The 19,778-nt window shown below is 41.8% G+C and overlaps 2 protein-coding genes across 2 annotated transcripts in view; both read left to right on the forward strand.

Moving 5' to 3' along the window:
• On the forward strand, positions 1-16,696 carry actn2b (actinin, alpha 2b). Its single transcript, XM_062401673.1, has 21 exons — positions 1-305; positions 4,830-4,944; positions 5,099-5,218; positions 5,321-5,407; positions 5,620-5,707; positions 6,050-6,128; positions 8,674-8,755; positions 9,094-9,179; positions 9,408-9,500; positions 9,717-9,947; positions 10,138-10,285; positions 10,605-10,755; positions 11,261-11,369; positions 12,116-12,256; positions 12,595-12,777; positions 13,094-13,228; positions 13,539-13,718; positions 13,833-13,979; positions 15,252-15,317; positions 15,416-15,574; positions 15,762-16,696. The coding sequence occupies exons 1-21, from the start codon at positions 177-179 to the stop codon at positions 15,918-15,920; spliced, it is 2,688 nt and encodes an 895-aa protein (XP_062257657.1). The 5' UTR covers positions 1-176; the 3' UTR covers positions 15,921-16,696.
• A 1,701-nt stretch (positions 16,697-18,397) lies between these two features.
• The window catches only part of ryr2b (ryanodine receptor 2b (cardiac)), a 56,114-nt gene continuing 54,733 nt past the window's right edge, over positions 18,398-19,778 (forward strand). The window contains exon 1 of the mRNA XM_062401106.1: positions 18,398-18,471. Coding sequence (XP_062257090.1) covers positions 18,430-18,471 — 42 coding nt within the window. The 5' untranslated portion in view covers positions 18,398-18,429. The remainder of the gene's footprint in view (positions 18,472-19,778) is intronic.

Consider the following 19,778-nt stretch of genomic DNA (forward strand, 5'->3'; position numbering starts at 1 on the left):
GGCACCAGGGCCAGACGTGTGTCAGGACGGGAGGACAAGGGCAAGCGTGAGAGAGACAGAAGAGAAAGAGAAGAAGAAGAAGTCAGGGAACTTATCCTCTTCTCTACATCACAGTCACAGGAATAACCAGGGTTTGAGTTTGTTTGTGGGGGGGAAACAGAGAAGTGATCGGCACCATGATGATGACCCAGCTGGAGACCACGGTCCACTACGACAATGGCTTCGAGGAGGTGTACATGACACAGGAGGATGAGTGGGACCGGGACATGCTGCTGGATCCGGCCTGGGAGCAGCAGCAGAGGAAAGTAAGTTAGAATGAAAACTTAGACCCGGATCAAAACTACTGGAGCTGCTTTGTGATTGGTGCAAAGCTGCTGGGACTCATCATTGTAGTGGAAGTTGAAAAAGTTTATCTCGTGTATTTCGTGTATATATAATATGTAGGAACAGTTTTACACGAATCTTTTGAGACCTTCGTGAAGTTAACCGTAGTGTGGGTCCGACTGCCGGTTGAGATTTTCAAAATAAAATGCAATTCAAGAGCTGATTAAACTGAAAAAAATAAATTCTTATCAGTCATGCATTTGTCTTTTTAATCAAGTAAATCTATTGGAGTTTCATGTAACTAAGTCTGTGCTTGGAGGTTATTGAGAGATGTTAAAAAAATACCTTGACTGGGAGTAAAAAATCAGTACGAACCCAAATATTATGAACCAACACAAATAATAATGACAAAAACTTTATTCAAATCACACTTTTCTTAACAAAATTACAAAGTTGTCCAGCCGAGTGTAAAACGATAAAAATTAAAACTTTACAAATTAGACACTACTGTAAACCGAGCTAACCACAGATAGGTGAGGATATCTATCCAAATATATCTTTTATTTATTGTTTAAATTGTAGCTCTTACTTGGATAAACCATGAAGAAAAAAAACCTATCAGGGGTGAGGTCATGGGAGGCATTTGCATTTGCCCCAGTGGAAATCTGATTGTCCCTTAAGTGCCTCAGGCCTCTCGTCTTTTTTAAAAAAGTTATTAATATGTCACTTACTAACAATACTAATAAGAAATATAATGTAATAATACTTGTTGCTTAGATTTTGTAATTCATAAGCTCTTGTTGTATCAAGTATCAAAATACATTCAACTACACTTTGCTTTGCTTAAAGCAGAGTTATAATGATAAAAAAGAACAAACTTAAATGTGCTGAATCAGGATCTGTGCCTGGATGTTGGACATACATTCGGCCCCTCTGTGGCCCCCCCAGCTCTTAAGGCCCCCTGATTAAGAGAAACCTCCAGATCCGCCACTGCTCGATGGTGCTCTTTGATTTTGACACTCCACTTCCGTCCTGGTGCTCCCTGCATTCCTCAGCCCTGACGCGGGCCCCCGGCGCTGGGGAGGGGGGCCCTGGCGGAGGGATGCGGCGGGTACCAGCTAACAATAGCCGCTCCAGCTTCCAGCGGCTCCGCGCCGCGCCGCCTCTCTCCCCCGCTGATACGCGCGGAATGCGAGCTGTCAACAGATGCTTCCAACACATGATGACGCTCTCGGGATTAGAATGGAGGCTGCGTCTAATTTTAAACCCCGGGACCCAAAGGCATTGCAGCGGGTTAATCCAGTGTCCTTGGTGCGGGATTCTTTTGTTTATAGAAACCACGCAGAAATATTGAACCAGCACCAGCTCCTCTCACATATACCTCCGGTCTCACACAACTTTTACCTAGGGCTTAGATTTGCTGCTATTCTGCACAACTGGAGGCCAAAGAGCTCCAGACCCCATGACCTCCACGCGTGGCCCCTGCGGAGATGACCAAACTGTTTATTTATGGCCACAGTGTGATAAATCTGGTCCCTGGTCCATATGCACCATGTTTCCAGTGTTTATCTTTCTTACTGATTGTAATTTGGAGATGACAAGTGGTCATTGGAGAAAGGTGCGGCCCTGCCAGCAGCTGTTCACAGTGATCAGAGCCGATGAAACAACTGAGGAAGGTGATGAAGCTGTGCCCCAGCAGCTTGTTATATTCACAGTATATGAGTGTTGCCATGCAGGGTGGGTTTTTGTTTCCTTCATCAGGGGACACTTTTAGCTGCCTTTTTCAAAAATAATTTCTGTCCAGTCGCCTTAAATCTATTGTCCAGCTCATGTCGTGGTGCAGTCGGCTTATTTCAAATCCCACCAGCAGCTGTGGTAGCTTTCCTTCACTGGGTATTAATGGGACTGTGCTTATGTGGACTTTAAAAAAAAATCTATTATCTGACTCAGAAGCTTTGTTAAGGAGATTGATGAAAGTCATCAGTGCCAAGTCACAGCAAAGAAAGTGAAAGTGCAAAAGTGTTATGGATAAAAAGTGAATATGCTCATCTGAGTTATGAAGATGTAAAAAGGGAAGAGGAATATTTCAACTTTCAGTTTTCTACTTTTCCATCCTCCTGCACACGACTGGTCATCCTCTGACCCAGCGAGGCCCCACAGGCAGTGACAGGTCTGGTCCTCGCTGGATGTGAATCATGAATATTTTTAGCTGTAAACGTCACTGGTCAATTGTGCTGCCGAGGGAGGAGGGAGGGAGGGGGGGCTCGGAAAGTGGGCAGATGGGTTTTGCAATTGTGGCCGAGTCAAATTTGGAGGAGAAGCATGCCACGTTCTTTTCTCTTCTTTTTTTTTTTAATTCATGGAGGAGGGCGGCCGCTCAATGTCACATGGAGCCTGGGGACCCACTCAGAGTGGAATGTGATTTAGTCTGAAGCTGGTAATGCTCCGTTTTTGAACCAGCACCCAGAGGAGAAACCTGAGCGGCTGCAAGGGCACCCAGTCCAGTCCTGTGGGTGAAAGGCTGTTTAAGGTCAAAGGGTTGGAAAAAGTGCTCGGCTATATTACTCAGTTGATGTCTCTTGGCAAATAAAGCTTCATATGTGAAAATACACAAATATAAAATTAAAAAGTAATGTTAAAAAGTTACGAGTTACTTCTCTGCTAACAGCTAATGAATCTCTTACTTATTTTCAGGGTCACACTTTGACCCCCGACTTTAAAACGGCCCAAGAAATGCTCACTTGTGTCTATTTGTATGAGTGAAGGTTGGAAAGTCAAAAACCAACATGTCATCAAAAGCCTCCAGTTGATGGACGAAATGATTGACAGACGTTTAGTGATCATGTCACACTCCCCCGTTTGCTGCACGTCTTCCCCCTGCTCTGGTTCCCTGAGTTTCCTGTTTGTCAAAAAAAAACCACAAAAATGTCCCAAAATATACGAGAGATTATCCAATACCATTTTCCCTTCCCTGATAACGATCCGATACCAGTGCATTAAATAAACACATATAGGCCTAATACATTTATCAGCTGAATGCTGTACAGTCTAAATGCTTTATAAAATTGCTACTGTTTTAATAGACAGCACTAATGCCCCCCCCCACCCCCGCAGTCAAAGTCCTTTAAATAAAAACTGTAGTTAAATCCTTCCCACATCTGTTTAGTGATTTATTTTCAACAAATTAAATATGGCAAAACATTTTTTTGCATGATGAGGGTCCAGCACCAAATTGTCGTAAATAAATCACTGCAATTAAGACAGTGTGCAGAGGTTTTGTCTATAATGTTTGGAACTGTCCACTGTGAAAAATATTTGCCAAATTCCTGACATTTTAGCAAACTCTGGGTAACATTATACAACCAGAAATCCTCTTCGATGCTCTGTAAACAGAACTCACCAGTGGCAGTAAAACATAAACTGCTGTTTAGAAGAAAGTGAACAAAAGGGACTTATGGGAAAATAAAGTTTAGTCAGGATTAAACTAATAAACTACAGACATGTTATCACATCGGTACACAGATTACATGCTCGCCGTATTATTCTGATGCTGGTATCGGGATATTTCTCAAATAAAAGAGAACAAAATATTTGCTTAACGTACAGATTATTATTGTTTTATTTATACAAAAACTGATCGCCTCATTGATTCAAGCTCATTTAAAACAAAAGCAAACTTCTTTAAATAATTTGTTGTTATGGAAGACAACAACATATTCGTCCTTGTCGTTGATCCTGAACCTGATTCTAAACATGAAATTTGAACTATGCTTCCATTCTTTTTCCACGCCTGCTCGTCCTCATACGTCAGCACGGTGATGAGTGCGACCAGGAAGAACAGCATACATGTGATAAAGTTATCTCCGTGCAGCTGTAACCAATCACAGTGACAGAAAGGGACGTGAGGGAGGGGGGGAAAACTAGCTCTGCATCCACATGACATTTTCACTTACGTTGACACGACGAGACGTTTCGACATTCCCCCCCCGGCCCTCTTATCGTGAGCCACAGCAGAGCCGTCTAAATTTAACACCTTATATCGGTCGGAATGTGCTCTGTGGTCGGCTCCCAGCTTTCATCCGTGAACGTGCTGAGCGCCTGTAAACTCTGCTGCCGGGGCTAATGAGGGAGACTTTGTAAAAATAGGAGAAAGACAATGAGCTCGTCTCAAGGTGATTTACTGTATTCCGGGAGCCCACGTTTCTCCCGATTGTTGTTAGCGATGGAGCCACAGCAGGAAAAAGCAGGAAAACCAGCCACTGAAGGGTCACTGAGGGTTAATCTGAAAATGTAGCACTGGTCAAAGAGGTGAAGATTGATTTGAAATGCAGTCTTGAAGTGAGGACTTGTTAAGCCGCGAGCTGCTTCAGTTTGTCTGGGTCCTCTGCGGAGGGGGATTTCAAGCCTTAAGTGTGTTGCATCAGTAGCAGCTTCACAGGAAGTGAAGGGACAGCTGCAGTTTTCACGGTCACCCACGTTTTCTTTTGTATCCCTTTTCCTGTCAGACCTTCACGGCCTGGTGTAACTCCCACCTGAGGAAAGCCGGAACTCAGATTGAAAACATCGAGGAGGACTTCAGGAATGGGCTGAAACTAATGCTGCTGCTGGAAGTTATCTCAGGTCAGCCCACGAAAAGAAAAAATGTCTCTCACAACTTCCTGTCTTCTCAGTTATTTTCAATTATTTTGTCTTTGAGTCAATTAAACAATATATTAAAACCATGATCGCATTCAGTGACATATATATCTGACCATTCCATAATACTCTGTCTCAGGAGAGAGGTTACCCAAGCCAGACAGAGGGAAGATGCGGTTTCACAAGATTGCTAATGTCAACAAAGCTCTGGACTTCATCACGAGCAAAGGAGTGAAACTGGTTTCCATCGGAGCTGAAGGTTACCTCAGCTTTCCTGTATAAGTGAACATATATGGCTCAGGGAGATAATCAAATAATCAGTCTTGTGCAAACTGATTTTAACGGGTTGTTTGCCTTTCAGAGATTGTGGACGGTAATGTAAAGATGACTCTGGGAATGATCTGGACTATCATCCTCCGCTTCGCCATCCAGGACATTTCTGTGGAAGGTGAGACGGTGAAACCCAAAGAAATAAAATCGAGATAATTAACACCAGGTCAACTGAGTCTAGACATTCACTGCTGCTTTTCTGGAATATTTCTAATTATTCCAAGGGACATACATGAGGGGGTCCTCTGAATATTGTCTAACTTGTATGGGAGTCTTATTATCTCTGCTACAAAGTGAACTAAGTAACCTGTGAATTCACTTTCTCCTCAGAAACATCTGCCAAGGAAGGTCTTCTCCTGTGGTGTCAAAGAAAGACTGCCCCCTACAGGAATGTCAATGTCCAGAACTTCCATGTCAGGTCAGTTTTTCACACACACACGGTTAACTGAGCTGTTTGATTTCATAGCTGATCTCATTAATGGTTACTCTAGGTTGTCATCCTATTCCGTGTTGTCATGTTCTAAGGACAGAGATGATAAATGCCGGCATCTATTAAAAAATATTGTTTTTAATTTCAAGTGGCAACTACATATTTGTGGTTTGTACAATAACGAAATGAATCTTATAGCATCATGTCAGAACTAAGCTATGACAACATCTTTGTGCTGTTGCACCTCCACCTGGACCTGGACTCACGGCAGCTTCCTCTCTGAGTCGAGCTCTAACTTGTCGTGTTCTCTCTGCTCGTCGGCCGGTGCAGCTGGAAGGATGGCCTGGCCTTCTGCGCCCTGATTCATAGACACAGACCCGACCTCCTCGACTACTCTAAGCTCAACAAGGTGTCGTGTGGTTTCACCTGTAACCAGGATGCTGTGTCTCAGCCCCAAGCACTAACAGAGTGGTTTCCATTGAAATTAACACCACCTGTTGAAAACCAACACACACTGAACTCAGGATAACAACATTTCTTGGGGCACTTTTTCACGATTTTCTTTTTTACATCATGTTCTGGAACACTGAGGAAAAACTAGTCCATACTAGAGCAGGAGTTGTTTTTCCGGGATATCTGGGTTGATTGCACTGTTTGATCCAAACTATAGTATAGTTTAAACTTGAAGTAGTTAAAAGAGATTGTTGTTATTGTTTATGGTGGTTCTGTCCAATATTTATCTATAGAGCTTGTCCTTTGAGGGTTGATCATTTAAAGTAAGATGTCTATGAGAGGACCACTGAGCAGTAACACATGCTGTAGACAATAACTGTGTTATTTGGCTCATAGACATGCAGAGCATTTTATGCAAGGACCTTCATTCATTTGCATTAAAAAAGAACCCTTGCTCTAGTTTTTCAGTCCATTTCGTGCACCCCACTGTACCCAGCATAACATTTAGTTTAATAGTGGTCACTTGTGGCCCTGTGTGTATCACAAAGTGATAAATATGCGAGACGAGGCTCGTCTACAATTAATGCAGAGTTTGACATTTCCTGTCCATTTAAAAAAAAACCTTCACAATGTGGGGTGTATCAGGGAGCGCATTCTACTTGAGCTCGAGTGTTTTTTCTCAGGGCAACAAATCCGCAGCTCATTTAAATGTTTTGGATTTGATGGATGGCCACGACTCTCTCTCACAGAGTGCAGACAGTCGAGGGGCTTATTGAGCACAGCTGACAGCCCCCTCAGGGAAAAGCAGCGCACAAGTAACCAACCCTTTCCCTCCTGAACGGGAGGTGCTGTGCCGCCACGGCTCTGCTTTTGGAATATTAGCGGCTTCGCTCTTCCATTCCACGGCCGGTTAGGGAGAGTGACATTTTCATTTGCTGTGGAAACAGAAGCGCTCATTTTCAGGGCACAACTCACCGGCCTGACTTGGAGTTGACCTAGAATAGTCACAGAAACATGAGCCTAGTCCCCGCAGAGCTCGGGCTTAGCTTTTCCTCTGCTATTGTCTGCAGTGTGACATAGTGCTCCCCCAGTTAGAGGCTGGGGAAAGTCAGGAAGATGTCTATGAGATGAAGTTTCACAGTAAAATATGAAGTATCGCTGTGAGGATGGTGTTTCAAAATGAGGATTAAAACGCTCTCGGTGAGTGTGAGTGATGAGGAACAAACAAACCCGATGTTGTCTATCTATTGCTTTTCCTCACTCTCTCCATCTCACAAACATATTCACTCACTCAGTTGCACCTGGGTTTTACCAGGAGACAGGCAGCTGTGCCAGGCAGCTGTTGAGTCTGGCTCCAGGTGAGTGTGTTCCTGCCCGCTGAACCAGCTCTGGTCGGACACACACACACACACACACACACAAAAAAAAAACACACACACACACGGAGGCCTTGGAGGGTATCCTACTATCCTTCCATCCTTCCATCCCTCCATCCCCTTACTACCATGACTATCCTATCCATCTTTCTTTCTGTCCTGCACTGGATCTATGAGCAGCTGGCCCTGTCATGTACTTTGCCAATCCCCCCCCCCCCACCTTTATGGAACAGCGGTACAGAAATGGGGACAATAGCAGCAGCATGATAGCATGATCCCTTTACCCCAGTGCACTCTCACTGACTGTTCACCATCAGCTGTTCGCTTAATGCACCACTCCCCCAATCTGTTATAACTCTTCTTCTGTTTGTCACAAGAAATGTATGATGTTTACTGTGAAAGCCGTTAGCAAATAATTACTTTTCACCATATTTAGCAGCACAATGTTAAAAAATAAGTAATTTTCTTTCCAGATTTACAGCAATATTTGAGAACTTTGTTTACTTTTTGATGTCTTGTTTTCATGTTTAATATATTTTCTTTGTTTAAAATCAAGATTTTAAATGTTAAATATAAATGTTGAATCTAAATGTTATGTTTAACTCTAAATTTTGTATCTTAACCCTAAATGTTAAATCTAAATCTATTAGATCTAAATGTTTCATATAAATATTAAACCTAAAGGTTAATCTAAATCTTAATCTTAAGCCTAAATGTTTAATTTAAATCTAAGAATTCTTAAAAAACTTAAATCTAAATGTCGAATTTAATCTAAGTGTAAATCTCAACATTCACAATCTGCGCCCCATAGAGTAATGCATTGGTAAATTGATTTATTTTCTATCTGATTAATTAACGACAACTTATCATCAAAGATGTGTCACTAAATTCATTAAATCAGTCGAGATAAGATTCATGAATCTTCCCCATGATCTGTCTGTACTGGGTTTTGTGCAGAAGCTGTATTGAATATAAATGTCAAAACAAGTGTGATTAGATTAATGTGCATGGACAGTGGGTGGCCAGGGGACAATAATGTGTCCATCATAGCACAGGGGTCAGTGTGATGGCATTTTAAGTCCGACATTGCTGCTCAGTGATGCACAATTGTGTTTCTTTATTTAGGATGATCCTATGGGGAACCTGAACCTGGCTTTCGACTTAGCTGAGAAACACCTGGACATTCCTAAAATGCTGGACGCAGAAGGTAATGTTTTATGGAATAGAAGGAGCCAAATGTGATTTTTTTTTTCATATTACAATTTTTGACCTTCTCATGTTCTTTTAAAAAAAAATATGATTGTGTCTGTGTGTACGTAGACGTTTTCTCTATTGGAGGTTTAGTTTAGTCCTTGTCGCATTCACATAGATCCAATCACAAGTTGAATATGTGATTGATTTCATTTCCATACTGTAACTATAAAACCTGGTAGAGGTTATTACAAGTACTTTCAAAGTAAACTTTCTGTCTCCTCCCACTGTCTGAAATACACAGATTTGTCTCTTTTTCACTCCTTTGACTTTCCCTTCCTGTCAATACTATAGATATCATCAACACCCCCAAGCCCGATGAAAGAGCTATCATGACCTACATGTCCTGCTTTTACCACGCCTTCGCTGGAGCTGAGCAGGTACAGAGGTTGAAGCTGTCCCTTTCACCAACATGCATTTTGAGATTAACCATCTCTTCTGTGCAGCTCATCTGTATTTTGAGAACAGAGTCACATGCAGAGCTTAGATTTTGATGTAATATTGTGCGGTTAATATATTTAGTCGTATTGGAAAGAAAAATGGGAGCATGGCCCACACTGTGTTAGTTTGCTGATGTGGTACTTGGTTCTTGTGTCCTGTGTTTGCAGGCAGAGACGGCTGCCAACAGGATCTCTAAGGTGCTCGGTGTCAACCAGGAAAATGAGAAAATGATGGAGGAATATGAGAGACTGGCCAGTGAGGTAAAACAGTAGACATGTAACCACAAAATATCTTTTCGTATGTTCCTTTAGACTGTGCAATGTGGTCGGGACATTTCCCGAACCCTCACCTGAATGTTCCTGACATTTTCTTGTTGTTGTGTAGGCGACTCTAGTAAATGTCCAGATGTTTGTCGTATTTTAATATGCAGCTCTTTTGTCTCTCAACTTTTCCCACTTTGTCCTGGTGTTTCTCAGCTGCTGGAGTGGATCCGCCGCACCACTCCCTGGCTGGAGAACAAGACCCCGGAGAAGACCATGGCAGAGATGCAGCGGAAGCTGGAGGATTTCAGGGACTACAGACGCCAACACAAGCCCCCGAAGGTGCAGGAGAAGTGCCAGCTGGAAATTAACTTCAACACCCTGCAGACCAAGCTGCGCATAAGCAATCGCCCCGCGTTCATGCCCTCTGAGGGGAAGCTGGTATCTGTAAGTCACTACTCAATTCAGTCAATAGTAAACAGCTATCAACAGGTCTTATACAAAATTATGTCTATTTCCCTTATAGCTAATGCTGGAGTCTCATAAAGGATTTAAGAGGAACAGGAACTGGAATTGTACGAGCAGTGGGTGACTTGTTTTACACTTCAGTCCTTTTTTATTTTCATTTTGTTTCCAGGACATAGCCAGTGCATGGCAGGGCCTGGAGCAGGCAGAGAAAGGCTACGAGGAGTGGCTCCTCACTGAGATCCGTCGGCTCGAGAGACTCGATCACCTGGCAGAAAAGTTCCGCCAAAAAGCCACCAATCACGAGAACTGGGCCGGCGGTCAGTTTCTCACTCTGCTTTTTAAACTACAAGGCTGAACGTTTTTCTGTGTAACTAAGTCATCCACAAGCATCTGTATTCCTGCTTTCCTGCATGTTTTCAATGTTTAATTAACCTTGCAGTTGTTTACACTTGTTCCTGATGAGATTTGATTGAAGGTGTTAGTCTGTTTAAAGCAATCAGCCTCTAGTGGAGGGCAACAGGTCGGTTTCTCAATCAGCAAAGGCCAAATTAGTTCTGTGTTTGGATCTGAACAATCTTGTTCTCCCGTTCTCTTGCCTCATGCTTCCCTCTCTCTTTGCCTATTTTTAACATTCAGGTAAGGAACTGATCCTCTCCCAGACGGACTATGAAACAGCCACCCTCGTAGAAATCCGAGCTCTGCTGAGAAAACACGAGGCCTTCGAGAGCGACTTGGCAGCCCACCAGGACCGAGTGGAGCAGATTGCCGCCATCGCACAGGAGCTGAAGTACGCACTCCCTAGAGCAGATGTTTGCAGTCGTGTCATGGCGCCCGGGGCAGTGGGTGGCGGTCTGGCGGGTGGGCAACGATGGGGGTGCCAGGGAAATCATTGTGTAAATATTATTCTAACATCATTAGCACTGCTCTTACATAGAAGGAAATACCATTCTACTCGGTTCACCTCGAGGCTTTGGACTCACGAAACACTTTAATGTACTGATGCAAATAGTGAGTTCAGGTGGTGCCGGAATAATCGGAAATCAACAAAGCCAAAGTCCACAAATATTTTTTTTTATGATAACATGTCTATGTTTAAAATTATCTATATGTCATTCCGGGCCTTTTCCCCTTGCTCTTCATTACTATGCAGATATTAGAATATTATTCAGTGTGTTCTTAAACACTCCAAACACATGGAAACAACACATTTTGTTTACAGCGTCCATAACTAAATGATGCTGTGAAGCTCTCTTCCACAGCTGAAATGAAAAGTATGCGCTTTGTTTTTCCAGTGAGCTGGACTACCATGACGTGGCAGCTGTGAACCTGCGCTGCCAGAGCATCTGTGACTTGTGGGACAAGCTGGGAACCCTGACTCAGAAAAGGAGAGAGGCACTGGAGGTGAGGGCTGCTGAACATTCAAAGTCAATATATCTGAATATTTGACTGAAAGCACATGAAAAACGTTCATTCTTCCTCAGACTCAATATTTTAAGGTCCCTAAACATGGAAGGGTTGATTTATTTTCAAGCGTTAGGACGACCAAGTCTCCACAAGAGTGCGCTAATGTTCCACATTCACTACAATAGAATGAAGCTGCGTCTGAGACCAGTTTAATCAAAATGTAGGTAAAGCATATTTAGTTACAGCGAAGACGCAACTGATTGATGAGGAGAGATAATTGGATTCCAACTAAAACCTCTGACCCGGAGAGGAGGGCAAAAGTCAGAGGATGAAGGTGAAATGGATGTAAGAGTCTCCGTCCAGCGGAGTGACTGGCTCGAAGCCCACCAGCCACTTCCTCTGATCCATGCTGACCACACCAGACCTGCGAATGTGTGAGGGCGCGGGCAGAGAGCCAGGGATTAAGTCTGAATGACAGGGACAGGGGCCATCGTTCTCTGCTGAGGGGGGGGGGGGGGGGGGGGACTGTCAGCAACCACTCATCTAAAGATGGGGGTTAACAAGTCCATGACAGTGTTGTATACCCAGGGATTAGTTGTCAAAGGCGTGACGGAATATTTGTTTGGGAGATTTGTATTATGGGAGACATGAAGATGATGACTTACTTCAGGCAAGCGTCTGTGAGATTTGTGGGATTTTTAAAATAGACAATAACTGAATGTTGTATGTGTTGATGATTTCAGCGCACTGAGAAACTCCTGGAGACTATTGATCAGTTATTTCTGGAGTTTGCTAAGAGGTCTGCTCCTTTCAACAACTGGATGGAAGGAGCCATGGAGGACCTGCAGGACATGTTCATAGTGCATACTATTGAAGAAGTCCAGGTAGGATCACAGCAGTAAACATGCAGATTCATTAGACTGTAGTTGTATTTAACAAAATTTAGATACAGACCCTGTTCAGACCCAAATTTGTCCATGGTCAGGATGCTTTGTAATGCCAGGAGTTAATAAACAAACTTGGAGCAGTGCATGGATGTTACCACCAGGTCTGAACAGGGTCATACATCTGCTTTTTACTGCAAATATCCATGAGGTTTTTAATGTTATATAGCGTGTAATGTTGGTATATTTATTCCACCCACAAAAAAAACACGTATTATCACTTTTGACAAACTTGAAAAGGTTATAACATTTCAGGTACTTCCCTTTCCCCCTGTCAGAGTCTAATCGCAGCTCACGAGCAGTTCAAAGCTACTCTACCTGAGGCTGATGCAGAGAGACAAGCCATCCTGGGAATCCACAATGAGGTGCAGAAAATTTCCCAGAGCTACGGGATCAAGGCCAACATTACGAACCCCTACAGCACCATTACAACAGAGGAGCTTCTTAACAAGTGGGAAAAGGTAGCTGCAGCCTTAAAACTCACTCACAGACTCAACGGATAAAGTCGTTATTTCAATAGCGGCTGTCTGGCCTAATAAAAGCAGTCATTATGAAAGAGGAGCAAAGAGAGCCGAGTCTGTGTTCCACTGATAAAGTAAAGAAGTGCAGCTCTAATGTTTTATCGCTCCATTGAATGACTCAGGACGCAGGGAGGATCTAAAGCATTTAATCCAAATATATTAGAATTATTCTGTTTGATATTAACGTCTCTTTTCACAGGGAAGTGACTTTTCACAATACCAAGTAAGGCTCTGACTGTCTGTACGTGTTCTGTAGGTGAAGAAGCTGGTTCCTCAGAGGGATGGTGCCCTCCAGGAGGAGATGGCCCACCAGCATGCCCACGAGAGGCTGAGACGACAGTTTGCTGCACAGGCTAATCTCATTGGACCCTGGGCACAGACCAGGATGGAGGTTAGACATACAGGCTTCATACCCAATTAGACGGTTATCTTCATCTAATCAAATATAGACCTAGAATGGAAGATAATTATATTCAAATGCGCTGTACGTACAACGATGGGGACTTTCCTGATGATGATTATAACAATAATGAAATAAGAGTAAAATGACTGAACATTATTATGCACATGCAATTCTTCTTTATCAAATGTGACATGTCCCGACATAATTTAGTCTTCACCCCCAGGTAAACGACTCCCTGCAGATCCAAATTTGTCCAAAAAATGAAGTTAACCTTGCTGCATGCTGTTTACCCTGAAAGGAAATTGCACGCTGCTCGATGGAGATCGGAGGCGCGCTGGAGGACCAGATGACTCAGCTGAAGCAGTGCGAGCACGTCATCGTCGCTTATAAGCCCAACATCGACAAGTTGGAGGGAGACCACCAGCTGATCCAAGAGTCCTTGGTGTTTGACAACAAGCACACCAACTACACCATGGAGGTACAAGGCCGTGGCAAACAGTCTCACAAATACATGAAACATTAGATGCATAGATACTGTAGGTGTATTCTTTATTAACAACCATTATTTATAAACTCGTCTCTTCATTACCAGCACATCCGTGTTGGTTGGGAGCTGCTCCTCACGACCATCGCCCGAACCATCAATGAGATAGAGACTCAGATCCTGACCCGCGACGCCAAGGGCATCAGCCAGCAGCAGATGAACGAGTTCAGATCCTCTTTCAGCCACTTTGACCGGGTAAAGCCCTTCACAAGTTCACACAACTGCAGCCTCTTTCTTTTTGTTGTTACCATTCCAGTGTCTCAACTTAAAGTTAGCAACAGCAGGCTACCGGTACATTCCGCCCCCCCTCCCATCATGCCTCTTGTCAAAAAACTATGGCCAAAAAAACACATGAACGCGCAACTGCCTGACAACCGCTAGAGGCCATTTTTTCCATCTCTGCTTCAGCGCTGCATGGCTGAAGTCTTCAGTCATGCACAGTGAAAGCACGGGCAGAGTGCACGCAGGTACGCCAGGGAATCATGTTTTTACCCAGTCCTGCGAGGGCCACAGACAACGGCTTATTTCCTTTTTGTATCTCAGAAGACTATCTATTATTGGCTATTAGGACGTGAAGAGGGTATCAACAAATCAGTAAAAACAAATTACCAACCCGACCTTGAACCAAATCATAGAGTATTTAGAGATTATCTTGAAACTGTGACCACGTTTGCCCAAATTCTTGCCAGACCCACGAGCAGTGTTCAGCTTTTGATACTACATCTGACCCAAACGGATGGATGAAAGATTTTACACTTCTTCCTTGGCCATCAATAATCCATTAAAAAGAGCCACTATTGAACTATGGAAGGTTTAGTCAGGAGTAAGATCCTTTTCCGTTTTGTTGAAGTGTAACAACTGATGACTTCAATTATGCCGTTTTCATTTATTCAAGCTATATCTGTCGTCTTTCCACAGAATCCCTCACCCTTCCAGTCTTCAAAAATAAAACATGAATAACACGCCCAACAAATACAAACCTGCAGCACAACATTGGCAAACTATTACCATTTAGTGATATCTCAGATAAGGAATATTTTGTGTTGTGTGTATTTTGTGTTGTATTTTGTGTTGTGATTTGTGCGCAGGCAAGCGTCTGTGTGATAATACAATTTCTTCTTTCTGTTTTGTATGTTCTCACACGTCAAATTTTCACAAAATCTCCAGCATCTGTAATGCTTTATCAGAAAAGCTTAAAGATTATGTGCTTACAGTTTAAATCCTTCCTCCTCAGTTATATTTATTTTATCACAGTGTGGTTCATCTAACAGTAACTGATAAATTTAGAGAAAAAAACCTTAAAGACTGTGAATAGTACTTAATTTCAGCATTTAGTTTTACAATATTGCTGTGATGTTTAATGCTGTTGATCTTATTATCTTGTGTCTCTGTTTTGACTCTATCTTCCCTGACTCTATCTTCCTTATCTCCTGTGTTGTGAACCTGAAATTTGGCCTCCAACTATAGAAAAAGAATGGAGCGATGGAAACCGATGACTTCAGAGCTTGCCTCATCTCTATGGGATATGACCTGGTATGGCATTTCAAATGTGGTTGGATGGAGGGGGGGCTGTTTTCTGTATTATACACGTTTCGTACGAACATTCCTTGTATTCTTTGCTCCTTTGCCAGGGAGAAGTTGAGTTTGCCCGTATAATGATACTTGTGGATCCCAGTGGTACTGGACTCGTGTCCTTCCAGTCTTTCATTGACTTTATGACCAGAGAGACCGCTGACACAGACACTGCTGAGCAGGTTGTTGCATCCTTCCGGATCCTGGCAACTGACAAGGTATGTGCGTGCTGGCATGATATTCTTAGCTGACACTAATCTATTCACGTCATTATTTCCAAGAACTGACCGTGCCAAGCTGATTTATGAGCTATCATTTTGATCATGACCTTAAGGGATAAAAGGCATTATACCATTATACTTTATGCAAAACATGCCTGAAACACCTTTTCCTTCCACTACGCAGCCCTACATACTAGTGGAGGAGCTGAGGAGAGAGCTTCCCCCAGAGCAAGCAGAGTACTGCATCATGAGGATGCCGCCTTACACCGGCCAGGGAGTGCCACCAGGGGCACTGGACTACACTGCCTTCTCCACTGCGCTCTATGGAGAGAGTGACCTTTAACCCCAATTACTAAACATTTATCCCGCTGACCGTTTACCTAACTGCCCCTGGCCCCTTCATCTCCTGATGAAATTAAGAAATCTAGAAGAAAGTTGTATCAAATATGTTGAATGAAATGTGTTTGTGACAATACTGAGTTTTTGTTGATGGATTTTCTGTCAAGTGTCTTGGTACTCTGAAATCCTCTTGGAAAAAAGACGGCCTCCCGAATGAATAAACTTATATTGTGAGAAACAATACTGTCGCCAGTGCAGAGGGATAAAAAACCAGATCACTTGGTAAAACATGATCAAGGTGTTTCGGTAGTTTATCACTTGAGGAAATCAGATGTAAAAGTCACCCTGTCATGTATTGTTTTCATGTTTCCTCGTAGTGACTTTGTATTGGAAATACAATCTCCCCATGAAAGCTGATGCTTAAAGTGAATTTCAGTTTGCAAAAGCAATTTCGAACAATAAATATTCGAAAATGGATTTCCCAAAAGGCTTAAAAATATATGGTACTAACAAAGGGTAAAGTGGGAAACCACTTGAAAACAAAAGTAAATGTTTTGGCAGAGAACACGAGAGACTAAAAAATGAGTTTTGAAGATAATTTTGTTTGAAGGCAGCAGCAAAGATGTGAAGGCTTGCATATGCATAGAAATAAGTATAATAATAAATAAATAAATAAAATGTCAAGTGATTTCCCAACATTCTTTTGTTGACACAGTTAAAAGACTTTATGTTGGTAGAAAAGTACATTGATTTATCCACATTAAAAACTTTTTGGCTCCACTTCACTGTACTCATGTTATTTGCCATTTGAAAATTATGAATTGTACCTAAATTAGAATTTACATACTTCTACTTTCATGTCATACATAGAGTATATAACTATTTTAAATGCAAAATATTGACATTGATTTAACCTCAATGTGCCGGTGTTTGTGTCCAATTCACACTTATTTAAACAACTCCACTGAAAAATGTGTTTCAACCTGTTGAATCAATGCTTGAAGTGTGTATTTAATGCAGTGTATCATCATACTGGACAAATATACGGTAACATACAGTAGGTTAAGGTTGGGGCTTGAACAGTTACCAGTTCAATAAAACATACCTACATACTTTGACTGTGAAATAGGTTTTGTGAGTTGCATTGGTAGTGCCAGAGGTGCTTATGTATAATTTTACAAACTTAAGAAGTACTTCAGTATGCTGGGTCAGAGAGCCAAGCAAAACTAATGAAAAATGTATTTTTCTATACTGGGGGAAAGTAGAAGAGTGGTTTCTACAATGTTCCAAAGCTACAATTATTCCTTCACTCTGTCATATTCAATTGTAGGATGGGAAGAGAAATGTTTAAATGATTTAGCTTTTGCACTGCATTTGTCTCTCAGGGCTAAAAAACTTAATTCTCGGATGGTAAAACTCAAAATGCTTCTTTCTTTGAGGGGAATGGATGTGGTCAGCAAATGTCAGCTCTATCAGCCCATTACATTAAGAGGGTGCTGCACAAAAAAGGTCATCTAATCAAAATGGACAGGGAAAGTACTGGGCTCATTAGAGTTTCATACATTTTGTTTACAAGTGGAACGTTTTGGTGAATTATAGAATAATGGACTTTTTGAGCAATGTCCAAGATGTGTCCCAGGTGGAACTGTGTAATTTGGTTATATTGGGAAAAATTGGTCCACTTCCCATTCTGAGACTATCGATTTCTATTGTTATCCCACACTTTCCCCAAACAAAATACAAAGTATTCAAATAGCTTTTTTCACAACTACAATACAGCAATTTTGCTATGTCATACATTCACAACACTGCAGGTGAATAGCAGAAAAACAAACAATCACTCAATGCTCCTCTGCCAAATCGGAAGCTGAATCGATCTATCAAAATGCAGAGGTACTTTTCTCTACAATCCTCTCTTTTAACAACCTGAATGAAAAGAAAATTGAAGACAAAAGGTGTTAGGGTTTTGTTTAGATTGTAAATGGACACCTGTGAGGAAAATTGAGCGGCGACTTGGGAACGATGTCAAAACATAATTTTTGTTGTACAGCGAACCAAACATATACTACATCATTTTTGGAAGAGCTCTTGGTGACATTGCAAAAATCTGAGGGTGTTCTGATAAAACCTTCACGGGAATCTAACATTGCTAGTTAATGCTACTTTAAATAAATTGACTCAAAAGTTAACTAATACATGACGGGCCTGGACCTTTAAACAAAAACCCTGAAAACATAATGGAGGTTAGTAATGCAAGGAGAGGGAGGGGTGTTACCATGAGCTGTTGACGCTAACAGGGAATGCTAGCATGATGTCCGCTAGCGGTTGTCGCTAACACTTGATGCTAGCATCTTTGAATCAATCAGTTGGAAGAAAATGGCGCCAGGAGACGACACCGGAAGTTATCAGCAGACTCCGCCCACACACTGACGTCACCCGTCATGCTCTCAGCCTCTTCCAGCTTCACCTGCCCCCCCACAGCTGCTCTCATGTTGTTAGCACAGGTTTGAATAATGTCAGACTCTGGAGATGATGAATTCCACTTTCTACGAACGGTGAGTCACACACTTTTCAAACTAGCGCTAGAGATAAAGAAAGAAATATATTTGAATAGGTCAAACTAGAAAACTACATGTATTTATACATAGCTTAGCTAAAAACTGAGTGCAGAGATGTCAACAGTAAACATTAGTGGTGGAAGACTTAAATATTTTTTACTTTAGCTAAATCATCTCATAAAAAACCCACATTACATGCAAATGTCATTTACATAACCTTAAATATACAAAATACATACAATTTCCCTTTGAACTGTGGTGGAGAATTAAATTGTCATGAAATGAAAATACTCAATACATAAATTGTAAGTATGAGTACCTAAATTTTGTATTTAAAAACAGTATTTGAGAAGGTGTTTTTCAGTTACAATTGACCATCATTATTATAATTTTAAAGCATCTTAATACATGTTTTAGCAATGCTACTGTGTCAAAATACCATAGAAGTTTAGATTTGATAAAGTAAGAGTAACTATACCTGTAAGTTATGGAGTAACAAGGACAACGTTTTGCTATAAAAAGTAGCATACAATTTAAATATTCAAGTGCACATGAATACTTCAGTGGACTTAATGCTCTTAGGTATTTTCCACAACCAGTTATGAAGATATAGAAGTAGTTTGTTTGTTTAGTAACTGCATTTTTTAATATTTTCTATAATAATATTAATTAATATTTATGTATCAACAGATTTTTTACTGTAGTATCTTCAAATTATCACAGCTTGTTTAATCAGTCAGTGACAGTAAAGAATAACCACAAATGGCTTTTTCCATCTTCACTGGAGGATGATATCATTGTTCGTACTTGTAAGTTGTCCTCTGACAGCTTGTTATCTTTGTCTGCTGACGAGGGCATGTCACAGAAGGGAAAGTGTCTGGTGCGGATACAAGACATGCACGCACACACACACACACACACACACACACACACACACACACACACACACACACGAACACACACACTTCAGACATGCAGTGTTGCAGACCCAGTGCCTGGGGTGAAGTCATTTTGAAAGATCGATCCACAATATACAATTACACTGCAGATATCTTTGTCATACATTATCACATCTAATGCCAGGTATCCCCTAGGAAATTGTTCAGTGGAGGCGGGAAGCCACAGTGGTCCTGTCGAATCTCGTCCCTTGATCAGTTTAGTTAGCATATAGCAGCATAACAGCCACACTCATTCTTGTGAATGAAGGCCAGTATTATAAAATCTCAAAAGTGACAGTGTTCTTTTTTCGAAGCAAGTTTATCCTCTTCCACTTTACTACACAATGGGGGAGACTCTGAGTGGAC

Source organism: Platichthys flesus, chromosome 12 (assembly GCF_949316205.1).
Source record: "Platichthys flesus chromosome 12, fPlaFle2.1, whole genome shotgun sequence".
Classification (NCBI taxonomy): domain Eukaryota; kingdom Metazoa; phylum Chordata; class Actinopteri; order Pleuronectiformes; family Pleuronectidae; genus Platichthys; species Platichthys flesus.

Coding starts and splice junctions, on each gene's coding strand:
- actn2b (XM_062401673.1), top strand. CDS start 177: ATGATGATGACCCAGCTGGAGACCACGGTCCACTACGACAATGGCTTC. Junction 9,501..9,716: donor ATGAGAGACTGGCCAGTGAG/GTAAAACAGTAG, acceptor GGTGTTTCTCAG/CTGCTGGAGTGGATCCGCCG. Junction 13,229..13,538: donor GGGCACAGACCAGGATGGAG/GTTAGACATACA, acceptor TTACCCTGAAAG/GAAATTGCACGCTGCTCGAT.